This window comes from Electrophorus electricus, chromosome 24 (assembly GCF_041902795.1).
Source record: "Electrophorus electricus isolate QZ-2024a chromosome 24, ASM4190279v1, whole genome shotgun sequence".
NCBI lineage: Eukaryota > Metazoa > Chordata > Actinopteri > Gymnotiformes > Gymnotidae > Electrophorus > Electrophorus electricus.
The window spans coordinates 9,984,875-10,012,732 of NC_137520.1; the positions used below are offsets into that span (position 1 = coordinate 9,984,875).

The window sequence follows — 27,858 nt, forward strand, 5'->3', positions numbered from 1 at the left end:
GCATGTACACGTCAGAACAATATAGCAGCTGCCCTCCTGCCAACTAGACCGAGTTATGTTAGAATAAACATGGGTCATGTTTACCGATCAGTTTAGTGCTCCGTGGGAAACCAGTTATGGTAACATAATTGTGTTAATGTAGCCAATTTCTTGTTGCAAGATGTCACAAACGAGGTAAGAACATCTGCTCAAATGTTCCGTTGCTATTAGGTAGGATTAAGGTTAGCCTGGCTAACAGGCAATCGGGGAGACCAGGGCGAAGCTGCACTGACAGCAAGACGCTCAGTATGGACCTGGGCGTCACATGTTCACTGCATCTGATCGTGTAGCACATTCGTGCGGTTAGGTCGCTATAACTTAACACCGCTACGTGGCAAATGTTTGGCCAATGCCGGGTGGAGACGCGTTGTTCTCTTTGGAGCATATTTTTACCTGTTGATCAGCTAGGTGGTTAGCTATATTAGACTGTTTCCAAGTAATTGCAAACAAAACATAAGCACCAGCCGTTTAATTGTCGCTCTCTTGCTGTCAAAATGGACAGTCTGCGCTTCCAGCTGGAACAGCATGTATTTCACATATCTAGATCCAAAGTGAGCTATCTTAACATTCTACCTAATTATAAATAACATTCTATCTAATTATAATTTGATCACACTGTGGTAAATGGCTAACTGCAGTATCATGTTACATTTGGCAAATCGACCTACTAGAAGGATTACTCTTGGTTGTTGTGGCTGGTGCTTAAAAATTGGCTTCCTGCGCTAGTTGAAATCGGGAAACCTGGAAGTCTGCAAAGCTGAGGTTGTCAGAATGGCATGCCCCCTGCCCATCGTATGCCGCGCGCTCCGCACGGTGGGCCTGACGATCTTCTACTATGTCTTCTCCATTGGAATCACGTTCTACAACAAGTGGCTCATGAAGGTATGGCATATACCATTTCCCCACATTTGCCTTACTTCCTTTCCTTCATTTTTGATGATAATGCTTTTCTGTCTTATTCAGTCTCTTTGTGCTTGGATCTCAGTGCTTTGCATCACTCTCGTCATGCTCATAGATCTTCCACTTTCCCTTGTTCATGACGCTGGTTCACCTCACCATTATATTTTGCCTGTCTGCGCTGACTCGCCGCATCATGCAATGGTGGACACGGAAGCCCAGGGTCACGCTCAGCTGGAAAGAGTACCTCTCCAAGGTGGCACCAACAGGTTGGATGAACGTGCACACGTGCAGGGCTTTTCTAGAATAAGAATTTGTTTTTTACTCGTTGGTCATATAATGGTGGTTGGGGTAAGTGTGATAAGATAAGTGACCTCATCACACAGAGAGCAGAAGTCCAAGCTAACTGTGACTGTGTGGCATGCTCAGGAGTTGTTACTCAATTTACCTGCAATGTTTGATTTTACAGTCTGAAGAATGTAGCCTGGTTTCAGCATAATTAAATATCAAAGAGCCATATCTGGCAGATATCCATTCACTGCCTATCAACTTCTTTTTGTGTCCTCTTATTAAAATATCGTCTCCAAAAGCTACTCATTTGTATTACATCTGTGTTTATTGTAGCTAATCATTTTTGACTTTGCCAGCAGTTTTGAAAATCCTTTCTCTTTAACATCTTTGACTTTCAGCGCTGGCAACTGCAATAGACATTGGCTTATCTAACTGGAGCTTCCTTTTTATTACCGTCAGTCTGTGAGTATGTCTCTGGGAGTATGGCTATGTCCTGAGGGGATAGAGCGGGGCAACCAGTGATTCAGCCTTTATATAAGTGCATGTAGCTTCAGTGTGGCCCATGGGCTAAAATTTGCAGACATTGTGAAGAGGCATTGTCTCGTTGGCTTGCGTCTACAGGTACACGATGACCAAGTCCTCCGCCGTGCTTTTCATCCTGTTTTTCTCCCTGGTCTTCAAGCTAGAGGAACCGGTGAGCATTTGATTACACCGGCATAGTTACATTTCATGCCGCAGTGTTTTATCCAAGACATTTCTTATTGTCCTGGATATCTGTGGAAGAACAGCACTACTCACATGAGAGGGGTTCGGTTCATTAGCTCTACTGTCACCCACTGGTATGTCTAAAGCATGCCACCACAGGGTGACCAGTCAGGGAACATCTCTGCATGCTGTGAGGAGTGCTATATCCAACATCCTTTGTGTGACTAACAAAAGGTCAGATTCATATCCTCTGTTAAAGCCTAATGGATTAATATTATTGTGATTCATATTATCAGAAACCACTCTTTATAACCCTAATCTGTACAATTACAAATAGTAGTCACTCCTTGAATTCCTAAGAAGGAGGGGTATTATTAAGAGTTGTGGGCAGATTTGCAGTGAAGGTTGTGACATCCATTCAGATGTCATAAAACGGCCAACAAAGCTTTTAAGTGATGTGATCGAAAACATTACTTTGAAATAGGCTTTTGAGTGCCTTAGCTCAAAGTGTGAAGGTCATAGTTTTGGGACAATTTTACCAGAGGGTCTGCTTTGTTATTGGGACTAATGGCTTTTTGAGAGGGGCAATAACAAGAGGCAGCAGTCATGTGCTAAAATCATGGTTAAAGGCATGCAAGTGTTCGCCTGCAGAGTTGGTGTTAGGAGGTTATGACCTTTTCTTTCTTCTTTCTCGGCAGAACCCGTTCCTGATCCTCGTGGTGCTGCTGATAGCAGCAGGCCTGTTCATGTTCACGCTCAAATCCACACAGTTTAACCTGGAAGGCTTCCTGATGGTCCTGCTGGCCTCGTTCACTGGGGGAATCCGCTGGACCCTCACCCAGGTCCTCATGCAGAAAGCAGAGCTCGGTCAGTATGGGCCAGACGCACAGGGACGAGGGGCAGCAGAGCGCCGTTTTGTTGGCGATAGTTGGAAAAACATTCTTTCATAACCCTAATGCTATACACATGTATGTTGTGTTTCTTTAGAATGTGTGGGGATCGCCTCCTAATGTTATTCTGTCTGTTTGATTGCCATGCAGGGCTCCAGAACCCCATTGACACCATGTATCACCTGCAGCCACTCATGTTTCTGGGTCTTTTTCCCCTTTTTCTTCGGTATGAGGGTAAGATACCTAGTTTCAAATATAACTCCACTCACCTTTATACGCAGATAATTAGGTCACCTTAAAAGTTCATCCCTACTGGTTTCCTTGCTGTGTGTGCGTGTGCGTGCGTGTGTGCGTGCGCGTGCGTGTGTGTATGTGTGCGCGTGCGTGTGTGTATGTATATTCGCGCGTGTGTGCGTGTATGTATATATGCGCGTGTGTGCGTGTATGTATATATGCGCGTGTGTGTGCGTGTATGTATATATGCGCGCGTGTGTGTGCGTGTATGTATATATGCGCGCGTGTGTGTGCGTGTATGTATATATGCGCGCGTGTGTGTGCGTGTATGTATATATGCGCGTGTGTGTGCGTGCGTGTATGTATATATGCGCGTGTGTGTGCGTGCGTGTATGTATATATGCGCGTGTGTGTGCGTGCGTGTATGTATGTATATATGCGCGTGTGTGTGCGTGCGTGTATGTATGTATATATGCGCGTGTGTGTGCGTGCGTGTATGTATATATGCGCGTGCGTGTATGTATATATGCGTGTGTGTGTGTGTGTGTGCGTGTATGTATATATGCGCGTGTGTGTGTGTGTGTGCGTGTATGTATATATGCGTGTGTGTGTGTGTGTGTGCGTATGTATATATGCGCGTGTGTGTGTGTGTGTGTGCGTGTATGTATATATGCGTGTGTGTGTGTGTGTGTGTGTGTGCGTATGTATATATGCGCGTGTGTATGCGTGCGTGTGTGTCTGTGTGTGTGAGAGCAGGGCTGAGTCTGTGTACCACAGATAAGTTGTTCCGGGTGAGTGAGTTCCAGCCGTTGCTCTTCTCTGTCCTGGCTTTGGCTGTGGGTGGTATCCTGGCATTTGGGCTGGGCTTCTCTGAGTTCCTGCTGGTTTCCCGGACCTCTAGTCTCACACTCTCCATCGCCGGCATCTTTAAGGTGAACACACACAGCAATTCGCATAAAGCTGTTTAATCTTGCATTTTGGCTGAAATTTAAGACCTTTTTTCATTGCAAAACACACTGGTTTGTTGTTTGTCCGCTCGATATGCAGGCTCAATAGCAACAAAAACACTGCACATTGCTTGTGGGTTTTAAATCTTTCTACATGGCTTACCCTGTTTAACAGTGCAGATTCAATCTGATGTTGCACAGATATTTTTAATGAGACACAAGTGAGCGTCATGCAGTCCTCTGTGCTTCTCTTAGCTAGAGCAAAATAAAAAAGAATGACTGCCCTCTTCTGTTTGTAACAAGCACTGCACATTTCCTAGTTCTCAAGCCTTGTCTTGCTAGGAAAAGTTGCTCAAATAAAAGTCAAGAATTTTTGTTCTGGTGAATCATTGACCACAAAGATGTGATGAGCTAGGATTTAATGCATTCTTCCTTTGCACATGGTGTGTCTAGGCCTTAAAACAGGTTTGTTATTTGAAGACATAAATACAGTAATTACAAAGGAAGTGAAGTGAATTGCAAGTGCCATTACGTGTATGCTCTCAGGCTTGACATCAATTGGAGTCTTATCTTGGTATCGGGGTAAGGAGGACTTTTTCACGAGGCAAGTACATGCTTCTGTTTGAGGTCATTGGAAGCCTTTTTTTTTTTTTTTTTTTACTACCATTGCTTATTCCGAATAAAATACAACCTGCGATTTTTGAGTAGGCTAAATGGAAGATATTACAACCTTTTGATATCCTGAACTGAAACGTATTGTACATGTAGAATTCATAAGATTAAAAAAATTCACTTAGCCATCAGCAAATGTTACCATAGCAAGTAAATAGTATTCATTACTGTTGCAATGGCATAGCGTTTTCCTCATGCAGAGAAAGCCATATTACTTCAACATACATTTGCTGCCAAATTTGCTATTTTAGCAGGTTCATTTAAAATATTTTTGCTTGGTTTCTATATTCAGATGACTATGGTTTGACTTTGTTATACCTTTTATAGATATAGGGACACATAAATCTCACAGTATAGATTAATTGAGACTAGTATTAAATATAGAGTATAATATTTAATTTTTATAAACTTCTTTACATACATTATATTATCAAGACTAATATTATTTATTTATATGATGTATAATTAATTAATTATAAATCATTTATTACTTTTATATTATGGGAAAAAAATACTAAACTGGCCTTGGTCTTGCCCACACAGCCTTGGACTTGTCTCAGACTCAGTTACTACAAATTCAGTGTGTCCCCATCTTGGCCTTGACTCAGACTCAGCTCTAATGATCTTGACCACTTTCTATCACAGAGTCCGGTACAATCTAAACTGCATGGACATAGACCAGAGTTGGGGCTAATTGATGTTCTATTATGGACTAGTTACTCAATCATTTTCAATTCCACAGAGATCATTCATCGTAAATGTTACTTTAAAGCATCATACAGTGTAAAAGTGCAAGATGGTTGACTGCAAGTGTGCATGTGTGTTTGAGTTACTTCAGCAATTTGTGGTGTATACCAGCCAACAACATTAGAGACTGAATCTGTATTTAAATTAACAGGTTGGCTAAATTGCCGACATCAATGACAGCGAGAACTAATATGCGCAAAGTGTTAGTTTAACTTGGATTTAATCTTTTTTCAGTCAGTTTAACTTCTTCCACCTTTTTAATGTGCTGAACAAAAAATGACCTTGGCCCAGACTGTGCTTACTCTAGCTACTCACCTACCGTAATGGTGACATACAGGTGCCAAGTTTGAAATGGTCTTATTAAGTAACTAAAATTCAATGTGCAGTAATTTTTACCTCATTGTTGCTACCATCTGCGGTTGTAGTTGAATCCCAGTCTACCAGAAACGTGCCTTTAACCAGCAGATAGTAAGAAACTTGATAGAAAATTAAAGATTAAAAAAACTAATGCACAACACATTTGTATTTAGGTGGGATGTTCCATTCTTTCAATTTTACTCTTATTTTTGGTAACATGAACTTTTACCCTGACACATCCTATCCAGGGTTTTAATTTTCCAGTCACATAAAGGTGTGTTTAGAAGGAGCGTATCTTCCTATCCTTTGAAGATCACATGCTCACTTATCAACATTCTCCCCCTCCCCTGCGTGTGCATACAGGAGGTGTGCACTCTGCTGTTGGCAGTAGGATTTTTGGGAGACAGAATGAGCACGGTGAACTGGCTGGGCTTTGTCGTGTGTCTGTCTGGTATCTCTCTACACGTGGGCCTGAAGACGTACTACAGCAAAGGTGATGCATGCTTTTGCCACTCAGACCTTAGACGTTACTGTGCAGGCCTAGTGTGACCCTGTGGTATTAGAAAAAAACATCTGATTATTACCACTGGAGTTTGTCGTAATGCCTGTAAAGTTACTCTCCCCTTCACCAAACATCTTTTTTTTTTTTTTTTTTTTTTTTTTTTGACCAAAATAATACTTTTCTTAATTATAGTAACAAGGCCAAAATCTATTCTATACAAGTGCTTATATCTCTCACTGAAGGATTTTAGAAAAATTCCAAATCTTTTCTCTCTTTAACTTTCTTTTATGTCAAAGATATTTCCCCTGTCTATCTTCAGATTGTCTGCTTCTGTCTGTAGGTAGTGGGCCAACATTAAGACCACTGCCGGGCCGAGAACATCCAGAAATGGAGCTCCCTCTTCTTACCTCAAGGGAAGATGCATACGATGAGCAAGATGAAGAAGAAGAAGAAGAACAGTAAAAGAGGACATGAGCTTATCAGTCAGTGCCGAAAAACAGGAAGGAGGAATGAACCCTCAGCATTGTCTCTGTCGCGGGGCCCTGGACGGCCAGGCAGAATGCAGATGCAGGAAACGTGGCACACACGTAATGTGGCGCAGTGAGGACAAAAAAAAGCGGACGCTGTTAGAAAGGCTGTTAGGTTGTACAAATCTTTCAGTTCGCAGCATACTGAAGTCTGCTGGGGTGTTTCAGGCCCAGAGACCTCCGACTCCCTGCTGATGGGTAGAGCGGTGCAGAGGCAGTTTAGCTGCTGACTGTGACCAGGTTCTAGTGCTGCATGATCAGCAATTCCCACATCACGAATGGTTGTCATATGACACACGTATAAATTACTAAAAACTATGGCTCGCCAAGTGCCTTGAACAGGCAGCAAGGTATAAAATAATTTTTTATTGTATTTTTTTTCAGATCACAAATTTGTCCTATTGACAAAGTCCATTTCAGTTAATATGAGTTACATTGAGTTAACTCCTATTACAATATGAGTTAGGATTGAGTTACATTGTGGTGAATAATATTGTAGAATTTATTTATTTCAATTGTGCATCCTTAACCAGGATCACATTCTCAGTCAGGACTCAGGACCAGTTGCCATGTGGCCTTACACATTTTTGTTTACATAAGGACTGCTGCCTCCTTTTATTAAATAATGCTATTTTGGACTGATATAATAGTTTTGGTAATTATGTACTGAATACTAATCAACTTTAATGACTTTAAATAAATAACTTGATTCCTATTTAATCACTTCATGAAAACAAACTTGTAAACTGCACAGGCTCCTTGCTATATGCTGTTTCACATGTTTAAATCATGGCTAGTTTTCATCCCCCCCTTGAAACGCAGGCCAATCACTGCAGAGCATGTGAAAAGATTTATTCATTAAGGTGTTCTGTCAATGAGACTTTGCAGAGGTTTTAACCTTACCTGGATTTATTTGTATGTAGCGGATGAACCTTCAGCCAGAAGGCCTATTCATTATACACTGCTTCTTCACAGGGCAGTAGAGGATAACTTTTTAAAAATGTAATTGAGAGGTTTACTGTTCCTCATATGCAAGAGACAGCCTTATTATGTCTTCTAAAGGAAAACATTTCATTATGGTGTTTTTGTTAATTATGATATAAAATTATTTTATTGTTAATTCTTAAGGTGTTTTCATCACTTAGAAGATTTGATAATAAATAAATAATAGGAAAAAGCTTCCATTTTTATACATTATTATTAAAATGGCACCAGATCTGATTATGCTGAACTCAAGAAGAGGGTTCTGAGATGTGCGCCTGACCCTAAGGAGGAAGCACAGGAATAACTAATGTTAGAAAAAAGCCACCTTCTCCCATATTAGCACAAACAGACCAATTGTGGTTATAGTGACATATAATTTTTTACTTTTTTTCTATTAACCATATGTTATATTTGTGGTACATTTATTGCCATTTCATCTCTGTGTATACCAGAAGGCCTAATAACCAGTATTGTGTCTTCCCTTTTGTAATGCAATAGATGCATTATTTTAAAGCTATTCTCATTACTCTAAATTTACCCAGTTTGTCAATGTTGTAATCCTAAATGTGAAAACGTGGTATGACAGTAGGCAACTCTGCCGAGTTAAAGGAAAATGTGAACACTTTGACGGACCATGAACCAAAATATGTGTCTTCAAAGAGGCCTCAAATCAGCCAGTAGGAATATGTTGGCTATACCTGCTGCCCAGCTAAAAAGTGCAGATGCCTCCTTCACCCATTATAGCCCCAATCGGTGGAACTCACTTCCTCGTGACCTGAGGACTCTTGATAATCTTGACATTTAAGTGTAGGATGCAGATTTTGTTTGGTTTATTTAGCTTTTATTCAGGCACTTTATTTTTATTTTATTTTCTATGTGACGTGCCCCCAGTATTCTATTCATTTAGGCATCTTTTATTGTTAGTTTTATTCATTTTTTAATTATTTTATTTATCTTCATCTTTTAATGCTTTATTTTATATCCTTGATGCCCCTTATTGCTTTATTTCACACTGTATTTATCTTTTACTTTGCCTTTGAATTGCTTGAAAGTACGAAAGGTTCTAAAAATTTAATAATAATAGTAATAATAATAGTAATAGTAAATAAATTTTCCCCACACATTAAAATAGTCCCCGTTTGAGTCTTGCTCTTACAAGTATTACAAGACGCGTGGAATCCTGGCAAAAATACATCCTCTCAGACGTTCCCCGCCCAGATTTTAGTGGCGGAAGACAAGCGTCCCATCTCAAATTTCACACCTAGCCCCACCAAAGTGGAAACGGATAAGGGGACGCGTAGTGTGAGAGAACAATCCGAGGTCCCGTCAGTTGACATCTGTAACTGGAATGCATTTGGACGCTTAGACTGGATATCGGATAAAGGCACAGCTTCAGGTAAGATACTCGTGATGGCATCGTTCGTTGACTGTACTCAGTAAAAGTCCCGTCCAAAGAGTTTCAAAGCAAGACAAGGAAACTACTTGTAATAGATGAATGCACAAAGTTTGGACTGCGTGCATCCCCTCATTTTTACATGAGTTATTAGTAGATGCTTTGTCTTTCCGTAAATGTCCAGTCACACATTACTGTGTGGCTGGCAAATCATGCAAGGTTTGTGCTGTTAATGTTAATGTTTGTAGGCTACTACTATACTAGCCGCACGACTAACGTGCAGGTGTGACGTGTGAGCTTGGACCCGGTGTCATTGATTTTATCTAACGGCTAACGGAATTCTTTAGGGTACCAAATAACTAAATACTCCCTCGTTAATATAGCGCTGATACTGGAACTAGATATAACGTGACTGTTACCTGGGCTAGCCGGATATTAGCATGATTTAGGTAGTCGTGTGTGGTCCTAGTTTAAAAGGAGCTTTTTGGTCACTTTGTCCTGTGTTTTCTGCTCTTGCATGTAGATGGTAGGTCCTAACAATGCACATGTTGATGTATTTTCTGTCTTTGACACAAACGCCTATTAGGTTTTCCCACCGGTTGTCCTGTAATTAACTTCAATGACTATAATTAATGGTGGTGTGTTCTGTCCTGTAGTTCAATTGTGGAACACTGTGCCTACCTTAAAAAAATGACCGACTTCTTGTTACCTAGACTGCATCAGTGTTTGGTGATTCACGTTTCACACTTTAGACACTAGAAGATGTAGTTATTTTTGTCCACTTCATAAATACCCGTGTTCACAAAATACTAGGTTTGACAAATTAGGAACAAATACTGTTAGACTAGTCTACAAATACTATTTTGATCAATTGATTTTGTAAAGGCATTTGCGCTCAAATTATGAAAAGATATTTAATGTTCTCATTGCAATTTACAGGCATGCTCACCCTCTCCTTTGCCACAGAAGGTCCATTGGCAGTTATCGTTGGGATAATCATCTTAATGCTGGCCCCAGAGGTGTATGCCCAAGGTGCCAATCTTTGACTTTTACCTCAAGCATTTGTCAAAAAATGCTCACTAAATGGTAGCTAAATGTGAAACATAACAGAGATAATTTAAAAGTCTTGTTCCATAGAAACTTCACTAACCAAGTTTATTATTTTTGTTTTAATTTCCATTAAATGTGCATACATTAACCATAATTATTGATTGTAGATTGATTCTTGGCCTTTAAGATTATCGTTCATTATTTATACCCATATAATGGGTCCACATAATGTTTTTTTCCTTTTCATTTTGTCTTTTTTTCAGCATTAAATGTGAAACTTTTTTGACTTTTAGATAAGTTTGACAAACAACTTAGTAATTTATACAATGACGTGTCTTACAGCGGTCTGTTGGGAGAGTATATGTGTTTGACAAAGGAGAATAGTTTTAGTAGCGTCAAAAGTCAGCCTATATTCGATGTTTCTTTATTTATATATATGTATGTGTGTATATATATGTATGTATATATGTATGTATGTATATATATATATATATATATATATATATATATATATATAAACATCTAATATATACTATATTTGATATTATATATTAGATGTTGCTGTATAAAAAATCTGAATATGAAAGACTGAAGCTTGTTTTAGAATTTGAAATTCCCTTGCAAAATGTATACATTAAAATTTGCTGTTGAACTTTCATTCCACGATGCGCTAACTCTCATAATATGTGGGTCTCCTTGACTTTTGTCTGCTGATTTGATCTGGGTGGTCAGTGGTGGCGTTGATTTGGATGACACTCTGATCCTTTGGCAGTTATTGCTGAAACCCAGAGGCTTCCGCTACCTTCATCTTCTTTCTTTTCCCTGCTGAAAGAGGACAGAGTCTGATAAAAGGGTGATACAAAAAGAGGCCTTCAGGCTACTGGAGGTCAACTCTCTGCCAGTCTAGAACCCGTCCATCTTTGGGCTCTGACGTCAGCAGCTTGAGGCGCCTTCTAGCTAACCTTCAACCTGCCCCCACAAAAAGTGGATTTCCTGTGCCCTTCGTCCCTCCGCAGCCTGCAGGACAGTAAAGGGCCTGCTTTGAGCGTGCCAGAACAGCTGGAGCAGAGCAAGACACACACAGATAGGCGCTTGAAAGGGGAGGATTGTTGGGAGACTGTATGGAAATTATGCAGATCGGCCAAAGACAAGGGCAGAGTTGAGCAGGGGATCTGTGAGGGTGGAAGAGAGAGAGAGAGTAACCGCCAGAGACTCCCAGTGTTTTACAGCCTCTCCATGGAGAAGCAAACAGAAGCCATTGAGATGTTGTTGAAGTACGTGTCTTTGATCTGGAGACATGCATCTTCGCTATGTCCCCCAAAGCCCCACTCCCTTTTTTTCCCATGGATCTAAGTCGCATGTAAACCTTTTTCTGTCACTCAAGGACACACACACACACACACACACACACACACACACACTGTGCTTAACTGAAAGAGAATGTTTGAATATCACATGCATTTTTAAGGCTTTCTATGCTGTTTCAAGCGAAAGTTTCAAGCCAAAGTGTTATGTCTACAGGCCGATTAAAGCTGACTGTTCTGTCAGAGGACCGGCTCCGGATGAAGTGGAAGGAGGCGGAGGGACTGGTTCAGGGCTACAAGGTCCGAGTGCGGCCCATCTCGGGTGAGGCTGCTTTGGCTAGCTTTCCTAGTTGTAACTACCTTTGGTGCTTTTTGAAGTGGTGGATTGCACAAACCTGTATATAATAGTATATAACAGTATATAATATTGATATTTTGGATCATGTTTTGGTACACTGCGAGCTGAATTGTGTGTTTGAGATTCTGCAGACTGCTAAAACAATGGTCATGGACATTTTATGACTTAACTGATGGAGTTACTCAGGCAGTGTGTAAAATGGTTTAAATATTAAGGCAACAAGGTTAACAGGTCCCTCAGGCAGCCTGGCCCTGTCAAAGCTAAAACCCAGATGTATAAATGAGCATATACAGCTTTTACTTTGCATTTTAACATGAGGTACTTTTGCATGTACTGTTTAACCTCTCTCCTGATTTAAATAACAATTTTAAATGTAATAAATTGTTGGTCAGTTGTTTTTGCTGCAGGTTGTGGTTTCCTGGTATTTCACTTGATGACAGCATAAGAGAAATTCTTCATGCTCTCTCCCACCCTAAGATCAGGAAGTAGCCAGTTTGGCACAACAGCCGCGTGTCTTCCTCACACATAAATATATTCTCCCTGCAGGCCCTGCATTGGTCCTTTTCTGGCTTTCTTCCTTTCAGTCTTTCTTTCTTTCGTCTCTCTGAAATGAGAATTTGTTATTATTTTTCAGGCGTCAGTAGAGATGAGGGGCGTGAGGGAGGAGCGATACATTCTAACAGTGATGGAATGACGATAAGCATGTAGCCAGCTTTAACCTTTCTTCAGTTCTATAGCCCGCAGTCACTTATTTACACGTGTTCTCTCTCTCTCTCTCTCTCTCTCTCTCTCTCTCTCTCTCCTCTGTTATCTCAGTCTCTCTTATCGCTATACCTGTCTCGTGTCTAAGGTGAGTTCAGGCAGGCCTGTTGCACTATTGAGAAACTTCACACAGAAAAACAAACAGGCCTTCCCGTAACGTTTGTGAGTGAAGACGACGGGGGATTGGAGGAGGCACAGGGGTAGAACATAACAAGCCAAATACAGTGACTGCCTCTGATAGCCCAGACTGATGAGGTCAATTTTGAACTTAGCCTGGCGTTCACCAACTTGCGTTGAAGGGCTGTGGCCCGAGTTGGCGCCATGCCAGACCGACCTTGCACTCCTTGGTGACCCCGTCTCTTGCTCTGTCCCTGAATGCAGATGTGCCCCAGCCAGAGCTGATGCTGACCACCACGCGGGCACGGGCCACGGTGGCAGGCCTCGACTCCAGCCAGGAATACCTGCTGCAGGTGCTCACGCTGAACGGGACCGTGGAGAAGCTCCTCGCCAAGAGACGCTTCAGCAGTAAGAGAGTGGGCAGGAAGGGGTGGGAGAAGGGGACTGAGTCATCAACGCACTTTGCTTTCACTGAAATGACTAAAGATAAATAAAACTTGACAAAAACTCGTTCCTGGGTTTGCAGTGTTTTCTGTGACTAACTGATAAAAATCTGACTTCTAGTGGACGTCCATTGTTGGGTATTGGCACGATGCTCTTAGTGTGTGTGTGTGTGTGTGTGTGTGTGTGTGTGTGTGTGTGAAGGAGAGGAAGAGAGAGATACGAGAGTGATGCACAGAATCACATAGACTATGCTACTGTAGCAGTAATGCTGGGGAATTTCAGAATGCCTGTTAGGCATTGGGCCTGCCAAAGCGGTATCCTGTTTCACCCAAATTCATCATCTACAACATGCACTACATATGTATGTTGGAATGCATGTGCATACACATATGTCAGTATGTTTCCCTTCAATAGGACTTGTCTGTAATTGACTGTGTTGAGGTATTGGAATCTTCCAGAATGACAGGTTTTGTGCTTCTTTTAGAAAACTATGGGAGGACACTTGGAGGACATTTCTTTACAGAAATAAGCCTGGAGGAATGTTTGGAGAACATAGTAATTTCCTTCCACCCTACTTCTCTTAAGTGGGCATGAAATCACTGAAAACAGTCAAAGTTTTCTTATTTACTATCCAGGTCTTTTACCATGTGTCATGTAGTTCTCACATGTCATTTAATAATGAGAACAAGACAGATATGCGTGTGAGTGAGTGTGCGTTTTAGTGCGTTTACGTTTGTGTGTGTAAGAGAGAATTAGAGTGAATGAGCCACCTGCTTCTCACCTTGCTTCTCCCACTAACAAAGCAGGGGTAGAGGTGTGAGTGGTGCTGGTAGGATACTGTGTTGAGCTCTGCTTGTCTGGACAGGTTAGTGCTGTGCTTTGGTTGGGAGGCCAGCGTGACTTGTGCAGAATTCCATTGTTCTTCTATGACAGCTGGAACACTCAGATTCTCTCCCTGCTCAGTTTTTCCATCTGATTGGCTGGATACCCTGTGGGGCATTACTAGTATAGAGAGCCATTGACCTGTAATATTTGTTCATGAGCTCTGCGTGCTGTGACTAAAGTATAGTTTAAACTGAACTGGAACCAAGTGAACATACATTAATTATGATTGTGCATTTAACGTTTTTGCTATTAATTCTTTATTAATTAATGTAATGTCTTTATTATTTCCATGTGCTTTTTGTATTATATTGCTGTTTTATTTCCACATCTCCTCTCCTCCTCTCCTCTTCTCTCCTCTCCTCTCCTCAGTCGGCACACTCCGGGAGGATGAGCTGATCCGTAGTGGGAACCGGGGGCAGAAGAGGAAGGCCCAGGCCACCGGCTCAGGCTCGGGGCAGATGGATGACGTCATAGAGGCTCTCGAATCACTGCCCACAGTGCTCTACCAGGAGCCCACCAGCGCTGGTCTGACCCGCTCCAACACACATCTGCTCACACTGCCAGAACGGGGCCGACCCGCTCCAACACACACCTGCTCACACTGCCAGAACAGGGCCGACCCGCTCCAGCACACACCTGCTCACACTGCCAGAACAGGGCCGACCCGCTCCAGCACACACCTGCTCACACTGCCAGAACGGGGCCGACCCGCTCCAATACACACCTGCTCACACCTCTGGTGTATTTGAAATTGCATCTGGGACTACACTTCCCAGTAATACTCATTATTCCACTGAGCTCATTAAGTATTACACTGATGGAATGTGTCGAAGGAATGAACATAATTTTTAGTGTAATTGTGTAGCAATAATCCCTCTGTCCCTCCTGGGGGCTACTCTGTCATTACATGCGTTTCCCTGGGGGAGCTACAGATGTCTGGGCTGGCGTCGAGTCTCTCACTAACCCAATAATGAGAGCTCTGCTCCTGCATCACCCACACTGTAATCAGCCCTGCTGCAGTGGGTTGGGTTAACATCACTCCAGTCTCAAGTACTGTGGTAGTGGTAGCTCAGTGGTTAAGGTACTTGCCTAAGGTAATTACTGAGTTGCCATTGTTGGGCCCCCTGAGCAAGGCCCTTAACCCTCAGTTGCTCAAGTTGTACTCAGTCGTAATTGTAAGTCACTTTGGATAAAAGTGCCAGCTAAATGCTTTATTAATAAATGTAAATATTTAGAAGGGAGGTCAACAGCAGGCATGTAGAGTGCGGAACAGCGGCACCGTACATGTGGTGGACCTGCGTCCACCCAGATGACATAGGGGTTAATTCTGCATTTCCAGAGCCGTCTACCGCAGCCGAACAAGACGACCAAGCGTCGGACAGGAGCGGCAATGACAGGAAAAAAAAGAAGAAAGAGAAGAATCCCACCAAGTCAGAGGAGCAGGAGGGCCAGGTGGAGGGCCGAGGAAAGCCTGAGAAAGAGGTGGAGCACGTGAGGAAGACCACAGCCACGCAAACGGTTGCAGGTGAAGCATAGCACAGCATCAGCACCGGTGTTGCACATGTGCATGCTGAGAAGTCACTGTTCACACTGTACAGGGTCACTGGAAATGATCAGAGAATGTGGGATCGCTTTTTTGCATAAAACCATACAGTACTTTTTTTTTTTTTTAAGTAATAACTTTTGTAATACTGTCAATCATTTCTCAGCATGGGAAGCACCGAGGTTAATATATGAATGACCCACTTAGTCAAACTAATGAGCTGTGTTGTTCTACACTGTGCTGGCCATGCACTTAATGGCTCTGTTATTTTAGGGCCATGTCCTGAAGGTCAGAAGCAGTTTTAGGGGGTGGTGGCAGGGTTAATGACAGAGTCATGGAGAGGGTTGTTAACTGCTCCCTCCGGTAGCCTGAGGAAGACCTCTGAAATGGCTCATGCTTCCAGTCCTTCAACCATATGATCACACCAGAAGTGTATACAGCATGGAACGCACACGCAGAAACTTAAAGTGTATTTACAGTTCATAATGTTCATGAAATTGTACATGAAATTAGAATTGCCAGTTTAATCTCCAATCAATTCCTAATGGTGCCATGACCATCAAACAGGCGGCATAGAAAGCAGACCTATATCGTAAACATTTTTAAAAAGGCATTGCAGTACTAAATACATCCCAGTGTTTCTTTTGCACACCAGTAAACACCTGAACCACATGTGGTAATGGGTTCCCCTTTTCCCTGCCTCCCATGCACACGTCAAGGCGGGACGTCGCGGAAGCCGTTTGAGTGCAGGCGCGGTGTGCAGGCAGACCTCGTCCTGCTGGTAGACGGATCCTGGAGCATCGGCCGCACCAACTTCAAGAAGGTGCGGGAGTTCCTGGAGGGCCTGGTCACACCCTTCCACATCGGCCCACGTGGGGTTCAAATTGGTAAATGCCCCCCCCCCCCCCCCCACACACACACACACACACACACACACGTTTTTGGGATACGTGTTGCGTTAGAGTTTGTGAAGCTGGTTCTGTGAGCAGTGGACGTTCAGTATATGTGTGTATGTGTGTCTCAGCCTTGTCGCAGTACAGTGGAGACCCTCGCACTGAGTGGCACCTCAGGAACTTCACTTCCAGAGAACAGCTCCTGGATGGTATCCGAAACTTCAGATACAAGGGTGGAAACACCTTCACAGGTGAGAACCATACCGAATGGAATCTCTGAATTATTTGTTGGCCACAAGAGAGGCCCCTCAGCTGTTTGTAAAACTTTTAATCTGATGTCAGATTCACAGTCTACATGATTGTGTGTGTCTGTGTGCATCAGGTCAGGCTCTCATTCATGTCCTAGAAGAGAATCTTAAAGAAGACGTAGGGGCCAGGTCAGACGCCCCACGTTTTGTGCTGCTGTTGACTGATGGGAAGTCTCAGGATGATGCCATCACAGCAGCCAGCAGGCTCAAGAGTGCTGGAGTAGAGATCATCGCCGTGGGTGAGAGACTTGCTTCTCAAGCCAGCAGGAGCCCCGATGTGATGCCTTTTGATGTTTTTGTGAGTTTGAAAGTAGTTATTACCCATTTTTCTTTTTGCTTTCCCTCTGTTCCTCTTTCTGTCCGTTTGTCTCTGCGTCTGCCTTCTGCCTCTGTGTTTCTCTTTCTCTCTCTCTCTCTCAGGTGTGAAGAACGCAGACGAGGCTGAGTTAAGGCAGGTAGCATCAGAGCCTCTGGAGCTCAACGTGTACAATGTGAATGACTTCCCTCTGCTCAGTAGACTCGCCGGCCGACTCGTGCGCATCCTCTGCGGGAAGATGGAGGACCGCAGCAAAGCGAAGAGTGAGTTCGCTTCCGCCTCGCCAAAGCCAGCACGTTTAACCCTCGCACCCTCACGTCGGTCTACAGGGGGCACACTTTTGTGTCTGTCTGTGTGTGTGTTTGTCAAGCAGGAACAGAGCATTCCACTCAGGCCCCGCTGCCGGACGAACCCGGCCCTGCGGACCTGCGGTATTTTGAGCTCGGTGCCAGAGAGGTGCGCCTGAGATGGACGGGCCCACGCCGAACCGTCGCACAGTACAGGGTGGTGTTTCACAGCAGCGAGGGCCAGAGCCCGCAGGAGGTCAGTACCGGCCACCTGTACGTGGTGCTTCAACCAGCTGAGTGCTGTGGGTGGTGCTGTGCTCCTCAGCCATCTGGGGGTTTTGTTTTGTTTTTTCTTCTGCAGGTGGTGGTAAACGGGACAGACTCCACGGTGGTGCTGACCAGACTGTCCTCACAGACGCAGTACCACGTGTCGATCTTTCCCGTATATGATGAGAACGTAGGCTCTCCACTTAGGGGCATCTTCACCACTTGTATGTCTTTATTAGAAACAACTCTTTACTACTACCAACCAAACAATGTCCAGCAGTTTTTGTGGTTAGAAAATGGCCAGTGAGTAGGGTAGACACCAGCTGTGCATTCCCACAGATGGGGTACAGTCTAGTTCTGGACACATCCAAAATGCTCCTCTAAATCCTCGTCTCTTCTCCTCTCCTCTCCGCCCCTCCCCCCTCCACAGTGCCACTGGCCATGCCGGAGTCCCTGGAGGTCACTGCCTCCTCTCCCAGCAGCCTGCGGGTGCGCTGGAGGCCTGCTCCTGGAGCGACTCAGTACATGGCACTGTACTCCGCCCTCACGGATGGCGAGCCTGATGATGCACGAGAGGTGAATTCAGGTTCTTCCGCATTATAATGCCAGTAATAGTTCAATGAGCTCTCAAATGGGAAGATTGCATCATGTCTCAGCCTTGACATTAATCACAATGATAACATCTGAAGAAATAAATAATATTATGAATAAAAAAATATTATGAATAAAGAACAAAAATAGAGAGCAGAGAAAGGATAAAGCAAAGGCGCACTGGCTACACAGCGGACCGATCCGTCAAAGTAGATTTTTGCATAGCGTGCCCGTGGTTGTCCCAAGGTGTGGCCACGCTCCTGTTCTGGCTACTGGTAGTGAATGTCTATGTTCAGCTGAGCTTCTGTGTTGTCTGCGGTAGGTGAAGTTTGGGGCGGATGAGACAGACGTGGAGCTGCAGGACCTGATGCCCTCCACAGATTACTCAGTCACGCTGTACGCCCTGTACGACGAAGACCCCAGTGACCCCGTCACAGCTGTTGCGACCACATGTAATTGCTCAAGCACTTCACGTCGTTATCACTGTCTCTCTGTTTGAGGCTCTGTTTCCATCTCTCAGTCGTTCTCTCGTACTCTCTCTCTCTGTAGTCCCATTGGCCTCTCCTATCAATCTGCAGTTCCCCATGGTTAGTCACAGCACTCTGAGGGTCACGTGGTTGCCTGGCGCCGTCGATGTCCCCGCCCACTCCATTACCTATAGCACCAATCGTGGGAGTGACGTCAAACGGGTGCGTGGGAAAATCCTTTTCATTCCTCGCTTTTAAACTCCAACAGCTTTCAGGCTCCTCTGTTTTATGGAATATTCTTTTCCCTCCTCCCTCCCTCTTTCTCCCCCTCTGCCTCATGCAGGTGGAAGTGGCCGGTGTGAACACTGTCTTGCTGCAGAATCTGGCCTCTCTGTCCCGGTATCTAGTCTCAGTGCAGTCCCACTACGAGAAAGGCCTGTCGGCTCCGCTCACGGCCAACGTCACGACGTGTACGTCTCATGCTGGACTTTTTTCCCACGCTGGCTTCGTTGATCCCGGTGTTGGGAAGCCCTTCTCTGCTCCCTTCCGTCTCTCTGCCTAGCCATCGCTAACTCCCAGCGTTCTCTCGCTCTCTCAGTACGGGTGCCTGCTCCTTCTGAGCTCAGGGTGACCAACTACTCGGAGGGCGCCCTGACGGTGCTCTGGGAGCCGGCCGCAGACGACGTCACCTTGTACCTGATTAAATGGATCTCCCTCAGCGGAGGGAACCTGAAGCAGGTGGGCGGTGGGCTCTCTGCACTCTGCCTCTGTGGCGTTGATTTGTCAAAATGCGCCTTAACATGCCGTTGACTGTGCAGCAGGGTGAGGCGCTGCAGTCGATGAGAGATTACGTCCCGATTTCACGTTCAGTCGTAGTGTGGGATGGATGTTTGGCAAGTAACAGTTTCGTGACGTAACCCGATTCATTGTTTATTTGCATTCCAGCTTAAGGTAGATGGGGAGAGCGATGGAGCTGTGTTGGAGGGTGTCGAGGATGATAAGGAGTATCAGATCTCACTGTCTGCCCTCTACGCTGATGGTGCCCAGAGTGAAGCTGTGGCTATACGATACAGCACATGTGAGTGTAAGCCACAGCTGGGATGGGTGCTTGTACACGTGTGAGTGTACGCCACAGATGTGCTGGACCAATCCTGCGTCTGCCAGTAGAATTTTGAAACGCATTGAGACTTGCTGCTGGGTGACGCCATAGCCCAGCCTGCTCTTCCACACTCTGAATTCTGTCAGTACTTGTACCTGGGGGGTAACCTGAGTCATGAGTTTGGTCTGCTGCACAAACTGAATTTGAGCAAAAGGAATTTGACATTATAGGGAAAATGTTTCAAAAGGGTTTGGGGGCTGGAATTCCATAACACACACACACACACACACACACACACACACACACACACACACAGACACACAAACAAAACTGGCTTCCAACTCAGAAAACAGTGAGCCTTTATTATGTTTTTGTCCTTGCGTCGTCCCAGTGTCGGGAGGCGGGCCCAGCAGTGTGTCCATCTCAGAGGAGACAGCGGTCAGTATGCTGGTCAGCTGGGTTCCACCCAACGCCCACGTACTGCATTACCACATCTCCTACACGCCTCTGACCGCGGATGCCCGGGAGAGTACAGTGAGCACCCTGAGAACCACTGAAAAGCCACAACATTATTTCTATGGGAAAGATTGTTTTCATGGTGTTTTATATTAATTATATATTTATTATATATGTATCTACTATTGTTTGAATGAATGACATTAATTACTTTAAAGTTTACAGTTTGTGTACAGCCCTACAGTACAGTAATGACTGTATCTGCTGCAGATTCACAGCTGAATAATACATAGAACTTGCAGAGGATTTGGTTTTGCATCATGGGTAATGTAGTCTTGGGGGAACTTGCCATGTAGGTGTCATTGCCAGGAAGTGAGAGGCGGGTTCTGCTGCAGTCTCTGCTGCCTGACACTCGGTACAGTGTGCTGGTTACAGCTGAATATCGCAACAGAGAGGGAGGGAGTGCCTCAGCACAGGGCAAAACCAGTGAGTCTTTATCTCTCATGTACACGTGCGCACACACGCATGCACACAGCCACATTCACACAAATATAGTGTGTATACTTCACACACAGTACACACACTTACTCACAGTATACACATATTCATTCATTCATTCATTCATTCATTCATTCATATACGTGCGCACGCACGCACACAACAAAAAAGACCAGCCCGATCTGATGTCCTCGTGTCTGCGTCTGTTGCTTTCCACTGTACAAAAAAAAACAACAGCCAGTCTGCGCGTGAGCAGTGTGAGTGTGGTGCGCTCCGACCACTCCAGCATCTGTGTGTCCTGGAGACCAGTAGCAGCGGTCACTGCCTACCACATCGTCATCCAGGCCCTCAGAGGTAGCTGCGCCGCTCGGCTGTGCTTCGGCGACCCCTCACACGTGCAGCGCCCCTCTCCTCTTTCCTCAGCTCCATCTCCCATTTCTTTGATCCAAATCCACTTTGTTTTGTTTTTTTTTTGGTATTTTTTGCTCATTTATGTGTGCCCGCGTGTCAATTTGCATGGACTCAGACAAGCAGACGAAGGAGCAGACGGTCAACTCCACCAGCAGCAGCCACTGTTTCTCTGGGCTGCAGCCTGAGACGGTGTATCGCATCAGCGTGCACTCCCGCCTGCGGACAGTAGAGAGCGCTGCCGTCACCATCCTGCATCCCACAGGTCAGCCTGGGGCCCGGCCCCGCTGCAGCTCCTTCTCGCCGTAGCCCAGCCGGGGCCTCTGCTCGCACGCTTGGCTGAATACTGACATGTCATTCTTCCTCAGCCGTAGCTCCTGTCAGAATACAAGTTCCTCCAAGGCTGCACCCCGTACAAAAGGAAGGTGAGGATCCAAGCAGAGTTGCCCTGACGGCCTGGCGCAGGTTTGTGCAGACACGTACAAAAAAAGTGTAACATGTCGATGTGTGTTTTCCTTCCTAGTGTGCCCTGAAATGACCATCAGGAATAATCTAGTCAAAGGTAAATATCTGAAGCAGTGGCTGCAGTTTGCCCTTTCACATGTTTGGAATGGTAATTTTGTGAATGAATGGCCTCATTGGTATTGCTCCCAATTGTGTGTGTGTGTGTGTGTGTGTGTGTGTGTGTGTGTGTGTGTGTGTGTGTGTGTGTGTGTGTTTTGTGCCTGCGTGTGCGTGCATGCGTGTGTGTGTGTGTGTGTGTGTGTGTGTTTTTCAGGCTTTAATATGATGGAGGCGTTTGGTCTGACTCAGCGAGCTCACTCCACAGTGGAGGGTGTGGCAGCAGAGCCTTTCATCTTCAGCTCTCTACCCAGCTACACCCTTTACCGAGACACTCAGCTGACCCAGAGTACGGGGTGAGACACACACACACACACACACACACACACACACACACACACACATGCAAGCATGCATGCACGCACACATGCACAGACAAACACAAAGGATTTGTGCCTTGTGCAAACCACCACCAGCTGCCTGCTTGCCTGTGTGCCGTAGCTTCATCCACCCAGTGGGCTTTGCTCCTGAGCACACCATCAGCATGGCCTTCCGCCTACTGCAGGATTCGCCCCGGGAGCCTTTTGCCCTCTGGCAACTAACCGACAATGACTTCCAGCCCAAGATGGGTGTGGTGCTGGACCGTGAGTACGGACCTGTGTGGGTCCACTGTACTGAAAGCACCCAGATTATATGGTTTTTGGTAAAACAACTATTGAAAGTGCAGGCCAAAAGGAGTGCTATGTGTGTGATGTGGGTGTGTGTGTGGGTGGATGGGTGTGTTTTGTGGTTGTTAGCTGAGAGAAAAGTGCTGCTGTACTTCAGTCTGGACTACAGAGGGGAGGTTCAGGAGCTAACATTTGACCAACCTCAAGTCCATACTCTCTTCTATGGCAGCTTCCACAAGGTGAAGAGGAGAGATTTCTGTGCTTTGTGTGTGTGTTTGTGTTTGTGAGAGACAGAGAGTTAATGTTTGTAAGTTAAAAAGGAGTAAAACTTGTTCATAAAAAACAATTATGACATTGTGACATACTTAGGTATTAGCCACTGTTTGACAGCATTTCATGCTTGTAAAACCTATGTTTAACCTGATTGGCAGATTCACCTGTCCATTAGTCAGGTGAGCGTATCCCTGTCAGTGGACTGCCATAGGGTTGGCGAGCGACCCGCCCGTCCTCTTGGAGCGCTACCCACCGACGGCTTTGAGATGCTGGGCAAGCTAGTGAGGACCCGAGGGCCTCGTAGTGGCTCTGCTGCTGTGAGTAAGGTGTACTGCACAGGCCCATTAAACATCCTGCGCATGAAGGAATTCAACGGTTCATGTGCGACGTATCTGAAACCGCTCCTCATATCCTTTCCTGCAGGTGCAGCTGCAGTCCTTTGAGATTGTGTGCAACACCAGCTGGGCCTCTGAGGACACCTGCTGTGACCTGCCCTCTCAGGTGAGACACCACACGCCAGCTGCCACAATTGATTTTAACTGCAATTAAAATCTGCCTGTGAGCGGGTGATTGAAACGGGCGCAGGTACACTGGTGCACGCTGCAGCTGTGACTTAGCACACTTCCCGAACAAAGAGGGAGGGTTTCATCTATAGATGTGATGAAGTGGCTGTTTTTGACTTCTGTAGAGGGATGAAGAGAGCTGCCCCGCCCCTGAGCATGCGTGCACCTGCGCGTCCAACGTCCCCGGAGCGCCCGGGGACCCTGGACCCCCTGTGAGTCTGCATACCATCTGGTTCTTAGCACTGACAGACAGACAATGCCTTGTCTCAAGTTAATAAATATGAAATCGGAGGTGCGTGTGCTAACTTGTTTTCTGATTTCCCCTCAGGGGAAACCTGGGCCTCGTGGGCAAAAGGGGGATAAGGGCGAGCACGGCCTGAAGGTAGAGCATCTCCTCCACTTCAGTTATTAGTCAGATCGCCGCTGTGCGCATCTACAGAGCAGGTTTTTGCAGGTGCTGCAATAGTCATTGTTCTACTAGCTCCAATTCTGCTGCGGTGAAGAAGACAGCGGAGCTGGCGAGTAACTCCCTTTACTCATCACGTTGTCTGCTCCCTCCCAGGGTGAAATGGGCCCACCTGGCAAGGCAGGGCCAGAAGGAGGGTTTGGCCCCATGGGGTCCGTCGGTCCACGCGGCATAACGGTGATGGGTAAAATGGTATGGGCTCGTTTTAAACCCAGACAAACCGTGTTGAAGTGTTTAGTCGCAGAGCAGTGCGTTACAACTCCTCTCCATGTACCTCTATTTCTCTAGGGGCCTCCAGGGATTAGGGGAGAGAAGGGAGATATCGGAAGGCCTGGGAATCAGGTAGTGTCTGTTACCGGATCGAAAATGTGCGGTCGGAGCAGGGTGGTCATTGGGTGAGTTGTATCTCACCTTTCTCATCACCCCGCTTTCCTTTTGAAGGGGTTACCAGGACCACCTGGCCCAAAAGGTGAAGAAGGCACTCTAGGACAGAAGGTGAGCCGACCTCATTCTATCATTATTTACTTAAGCACCATGTGAACGGAATTAGTTTTACATGGGGAGGTGGGATAACGTCATTTATTGCCTGCAGTTCTCACTCATTCCTCGATTTTGATCTTAATCAGACTGTGATCGGCATTGGAAAGGCTGCAACACTTTTTACCTACTATTAAGTGACCTATTAAAGCAGCCAGAGAGTATTTTAATCAAATTGTCATGTCATTAAATATTTCATCATTTCCTTTGTGAATGGAGTTTTTGTGTTTACTTAAACATTTCTTTGTGTTATATACAGACCAAATCAGGCTGGTTGCTGAAATCAGTCTCGTAGTTCATGTTAGCCCTAGATAGATAATGGTTAATTAATATTTCATGAAGCATAGATAATCAGCATATGCATGGAAGTCTTGTATGCCAGCACTATATAAAATGGATAGCCACTCCCATTTTTGTATTGTACACCAAGACTTCTTATTCTTTACAGAGGTCCTGTGGTAAAATTACTTTATGTACATCTATGTGGAAAACGAATACTGACCGAATAATACTTTAGTCAGAGTCCCTCAAAATAAACAACTACAACTGTTCAGGATGTGCAAAGATCTTTCGTTTCTATCTCTGGCTCTCTTTGCCGTATGCATTTCATTCTGGCTATTGCTTGAACCTGTTTCACCCCAGGGAGCCCGAGGTGTGGAGGGTAATATGGGGCCTCCAGGGACTACAGGGCCCAGGGTAAGAGAGCAATGACAAGGGGCTGCACCAACACAGAGTTACACAGTTCACACTTCGCATACAGGTCCATCGCATCTCCGTTAACCCCTCGTGGTCTGCCCCTTTTAGGGCTTCCAGGGTATGCCAGGCCACCCAGGGTCAGCTGGAGAGAGAGGGTCAGTCGGACCTGTGGGGCCCACGGTGAGTTCATCAGGCCAGCTTTCTGTCTAGAGACCTGCAGCATGCACACTGCTGGCAGGCCAGAATGCTGTGGAGTTCTATGATAGGGGGAGGACACTTTTTAGATGAAAATAGTTAACATTGTCATTACTGATGACTTTTGATGTGGTTTTATTGTTAGGGACTTCCTGGGAGTAAAGGCGAGAGAGGGGAGAAGGTGAGTTAAATGCAAATTCTCTCTCTGCATGCTGTGCGTGGCACCCTTCCTTTTTTTTAAAGAAAACATTTTGTTGCTCTTTGTTATGCAGTTGCACCTGTGCTTTGTTTTTAAAGGGAGAGCCACAGTCTCTCGCTGTTATCTATCAACTTGTCACTGAGGCCTGTGAGAAGCTAGTGCGCAGTATGTAGCAAACCCACCTCTCCTCCTCATACTCTTCCTTTACCTTTTCCTTGGTTCTCTTAAGTGACAGTAGACCATACATAATGTTTCTTTGTACTCACCATTATTTTGGTAGCTGTGAAAGGTAGAAACTAACGCTTTGGCGCTCGTTGTTGTGTGTTTTAAAATTGTAGAATATGTGATTATCAGCTCGGGACTAGTTGATGGTTTGAAGGTATAAGTCTTTTATTATTCACTGATTACAATGTTCAGCTTCGTCACTGTGCCTTAGATGAAGTGCTGAAATTAGACGCCTTCCTGAATGAGATTAGTCGAAAGCCCGTGCCCATCCAGGAGCCAGTAGGACCTCCAGGAGAGCCTGGAATCCCAGGAGGAAAAGGGCCCCCGGGGCCCAGGGGCCCTCAGGGGCGACAGGGTGACCGAGGGGAGCCAGGCAAGCCAGGGTATCCTGGCGAACAGGGTGAGATATGGATTTGCAATTTTCTAAGATGTTAATAAATGAGTTCAGTTGCAGACACAAGTCTGACCCTGGGCTTTAACTCAGGGCGCAGAGGTTTGCCTGGTGAGAGAGGAGCTCCAGGCACTAATGTCCATGGATCACAAGGACTAAAGGGTTTCGCAGGTACTTATTCCGAACTTTAGGGAATACTATTAGTAGTCAATTTTTATTCATGATTATCAACATGCATGCTGTGTGTGCTACACCAGGACCTCCAGGAGAAACCAAAATAGGGATACAAGGCCCTAGAGGTGAGGATGGTAAGGCAGGTTTTCCGGGGGTACCAGGGTCTGTAGGTCAGCCGGGTGAGATGGGTCCCCCTGGTGTATGCGACAGCAGTGGATGCCATCGAGAAGCTCTTCCAGGAGGTACGTATAGGAAGGCTTTCTTTGATGGATACTGTGCAATGTCATATTATGCCATCTTATAATTCATTTTGTTCTCATGACCTTTTTAAGCTTTTTCAGAGGATCCATACTTTGGATACCAGCCATGATCTGGAAAAATTGTGAGAACTTTTGTTGCCAATCATACGAATGCTATTATGCTTTCCAAACACTGTGGAGAAACACTGGAGGACGTGACAGAGAAAAACTGGATCTGCATGCCAAGGACATGTTTTATCAAGGCCAGTTTTATAAACCTATTTGTTGGCTGGTTAACTGCCTCACTGTATGAACCTTCTAATGTAAGCTTCAGACTTACACCATTCCACTTTCCAGTTTCACTCCAAATGAGAGCTTCAGAAACTCTGAGCATCCTTCATTCAAGACATCCTCTTTATATCTATTTAAACGTTTTCTAGTGTTCTGGATATAACCGATCTCGTGTATAACTGAGGCAATTCCTGAGGATTCATTTTGTGCTGCTTTATTTTCAGTTTGATACCAAAGAAGGGTCCCACATGTTAATCTGAATTGATATTTAAAGGAGCAAACAGCCATTTGTATTGTCCTATGAGGAAAACGTCTAATATAGTAAATATATACCAATTTCGCACTGAGAATGTTTTAATGTATATTTTACTGATGCTGTGGATTATTTTGTTGTTGTTGTTATGCACTACAGTGTATGTGTTTTCTAAGAATTTTTTGTTGAAGGCATACTATCACTATCACTTGGGTTGTCTGACTTTGATGAATTTTAAACTGACATCTATTTGTATGAATTAGTTGTAAAACAAGATACACTGTGATCATTTTGTCTGACCATTCCACATATAAAGCCTGTTTTACACTATTTTGCATGACTATTTCCCTTGGAACAGTTTGCCCTTTGTATGTTCATTCTATCATTCTAGCCCAGATAGATGATTTGACATTACCATCTAAATGTCCAAGGTTTTTGTAATATTCATTATTGTGTTTTCAAAGTGAAATTGGTTTGTCCCCCGTTTGTGTGTGGGTGTGTGTGTGGGTGTGTGGGTGTGTTGGGTGGGTGTGGGTGGGTGGGTGTGTACTTAGTTGCAAGAATTAATTTATGTAGCTGTGTAAAATCATATTATATTAAAATACAATGCAATTATTTCTGGTCAGTACTAAGTGTGCCAGTAAATTAATGTGCATAACAACAATATGACCCTTTAATAGCTAATAAAAAAATTAAAACTTCAGCATTATTATAGCCTAAACCAGTAATTCTTATAAAAGCATATAGCATAGAGCTATATTAATGTCATTTAACCTTCAGAACATATACCATCTATAAAATATATCATTTTCAAACTGGACAATAAAGGCTACTACAATGCATTTTTCACAAACTGGTACACATTACTCCCTTTATCTAGGAGTCAGGG

At 44.7% G+C, this 27,858-nt stretch overlaps 2 protein-coding genes across 5 annotated transcripts; both read left to right on the forward strand.

Moving 5' to 3' along the window:
- The first annotated feature begins 2 nt into the window (after positions 1 to 2).
- Positions 3 to 7,928, forward strand: slc35h1 (solute carrier family 35 member H1). Of its 2 annotated transcripts, XM_026998106.3 has the most exons (10): positions 3 to 174; positions 766 to 921; positions 1,055 to 1,205; positions 1,626 to 1,689; positions 1,849 to 1,921; positions 2,631 to 2,799; positions 2,973 to 3,056; positions 3,813 to 3,988; positions 6,143 to 6,272; positions 6,622 to 7,928. In XM_026998106.3, the coding sequence occupies exons 2-10, from the start codon at positions 811 to 813 to the stop codon at positions 6,741 to 6,743; spliced, it is 1,080 nt and encodes a 359-aa protein (XP_026853907.2). In that variant the 5' UTR covers positions 3 to 174; positions 766 to 810; the 3' UTR covers positions 6,744 to 7,928. The 2 variants fall into 2 exon arrangements, with proteins under 2 accessions (XP_026853907.2, XP_035378197.1); XM_035522304.2 differs by lacking the exon at positions 3 to 174 and having other exon boundaries at positions 783 to 921; positions 1,159 to 1,205.
- A 1,009-nt stretch (positions 7,929 to 8,937) lies between these two features.
- On the forward strand, positions 8,938 to 27,299 carry col20a1 (collagen type XX alpha 1 chain). Of its 3 annotated transcripts, none has more exons than XM_026998105.3 (42): positions 8,938 to 9,188; positions 10,125 to 10,217; positions 11,757 to 11,861; positions 13,041 to 13,184; positions 14,475 to 14,630; positions 15,445 to 15,630; positions 16,368 to 16,535; positions 16,673 to 16,792; positions 16,924 to 17,088; positions 17,270 to 17,428; positions 17,539 to 17,708; positions 17,814 to 17,943; positions 18,150 to 18,295; positions 18,633 to 18,762; positions 18,860 to 18,999; positions 19,121 to 19,247; positions 19,376 to 19,515; positions 19,723 to 19,855; positions 20,268 to 20,410; positions 20,689 to 20,818; positions 21,068 to 21,184; positions 21,357 to 21,503; positions 21,607 to 21,663; positions 21,762 to 21,800; positions 22,017 to 22,155; positions 22,301 to 22,443; positions 22,597 to 22,706; positions 22,899 to 23,057; positions 23,164 to 23,241; positions 23,429 to 23,515; positions 23,632 to 23,685; positions 23,866 to 23,961; positions 24,058 to 24,111; positions 24,211 to 24,264; positions 24,949 to 25,002; positions 25,111 to 25,182; positions 25,343 to 25,378; positions 25,495 to 25,561; positions 25,833 to 26,021; positions 26,106 to 26,183; positions 26,270 to 26,428; positions 26,519 to 27,299. In XM_026998105.3, the coding sequence occupies exons 2-42, from the start codon at positions 10,127 to 10,129 to the stop codon at positions 26,554 to 26,556; spliced, it is 4,710 nt and encodes a 1,569-aa protein (XP_026853906.2). In that variant the 5' UTR covers positions 8,938 to 9,188; positions 10,125 to 10,126; the 3' UTR covers positions 26,557 to 27,299. The 3 variants fall into 3 exon arrangements, with proteins under 3 accessions (XP_026853906.2, XP_081563318.1, XP_081563316.1); XM_081707190.1 differs by having other exon boundaries at positions 9,025 to 9,188; positions 16,948 to 17,088; XM_081707192.1 differs by lacking the exons at positions 24,058 to 24,111; positions 24,211 to 24,264; positions 24,949 to 25,002; ... (5 more) ...; positions 26,270 to 26,428; positions 26,519 to 27,299 and having other exon boundaries at positions 9,024 to 9,188; positions 23,632 to 23,757; positions 23,866 to 23,960.
- The last annotated feature ends 559 nt before the right edge of the window (positions 27,300 to 27,858 follow it).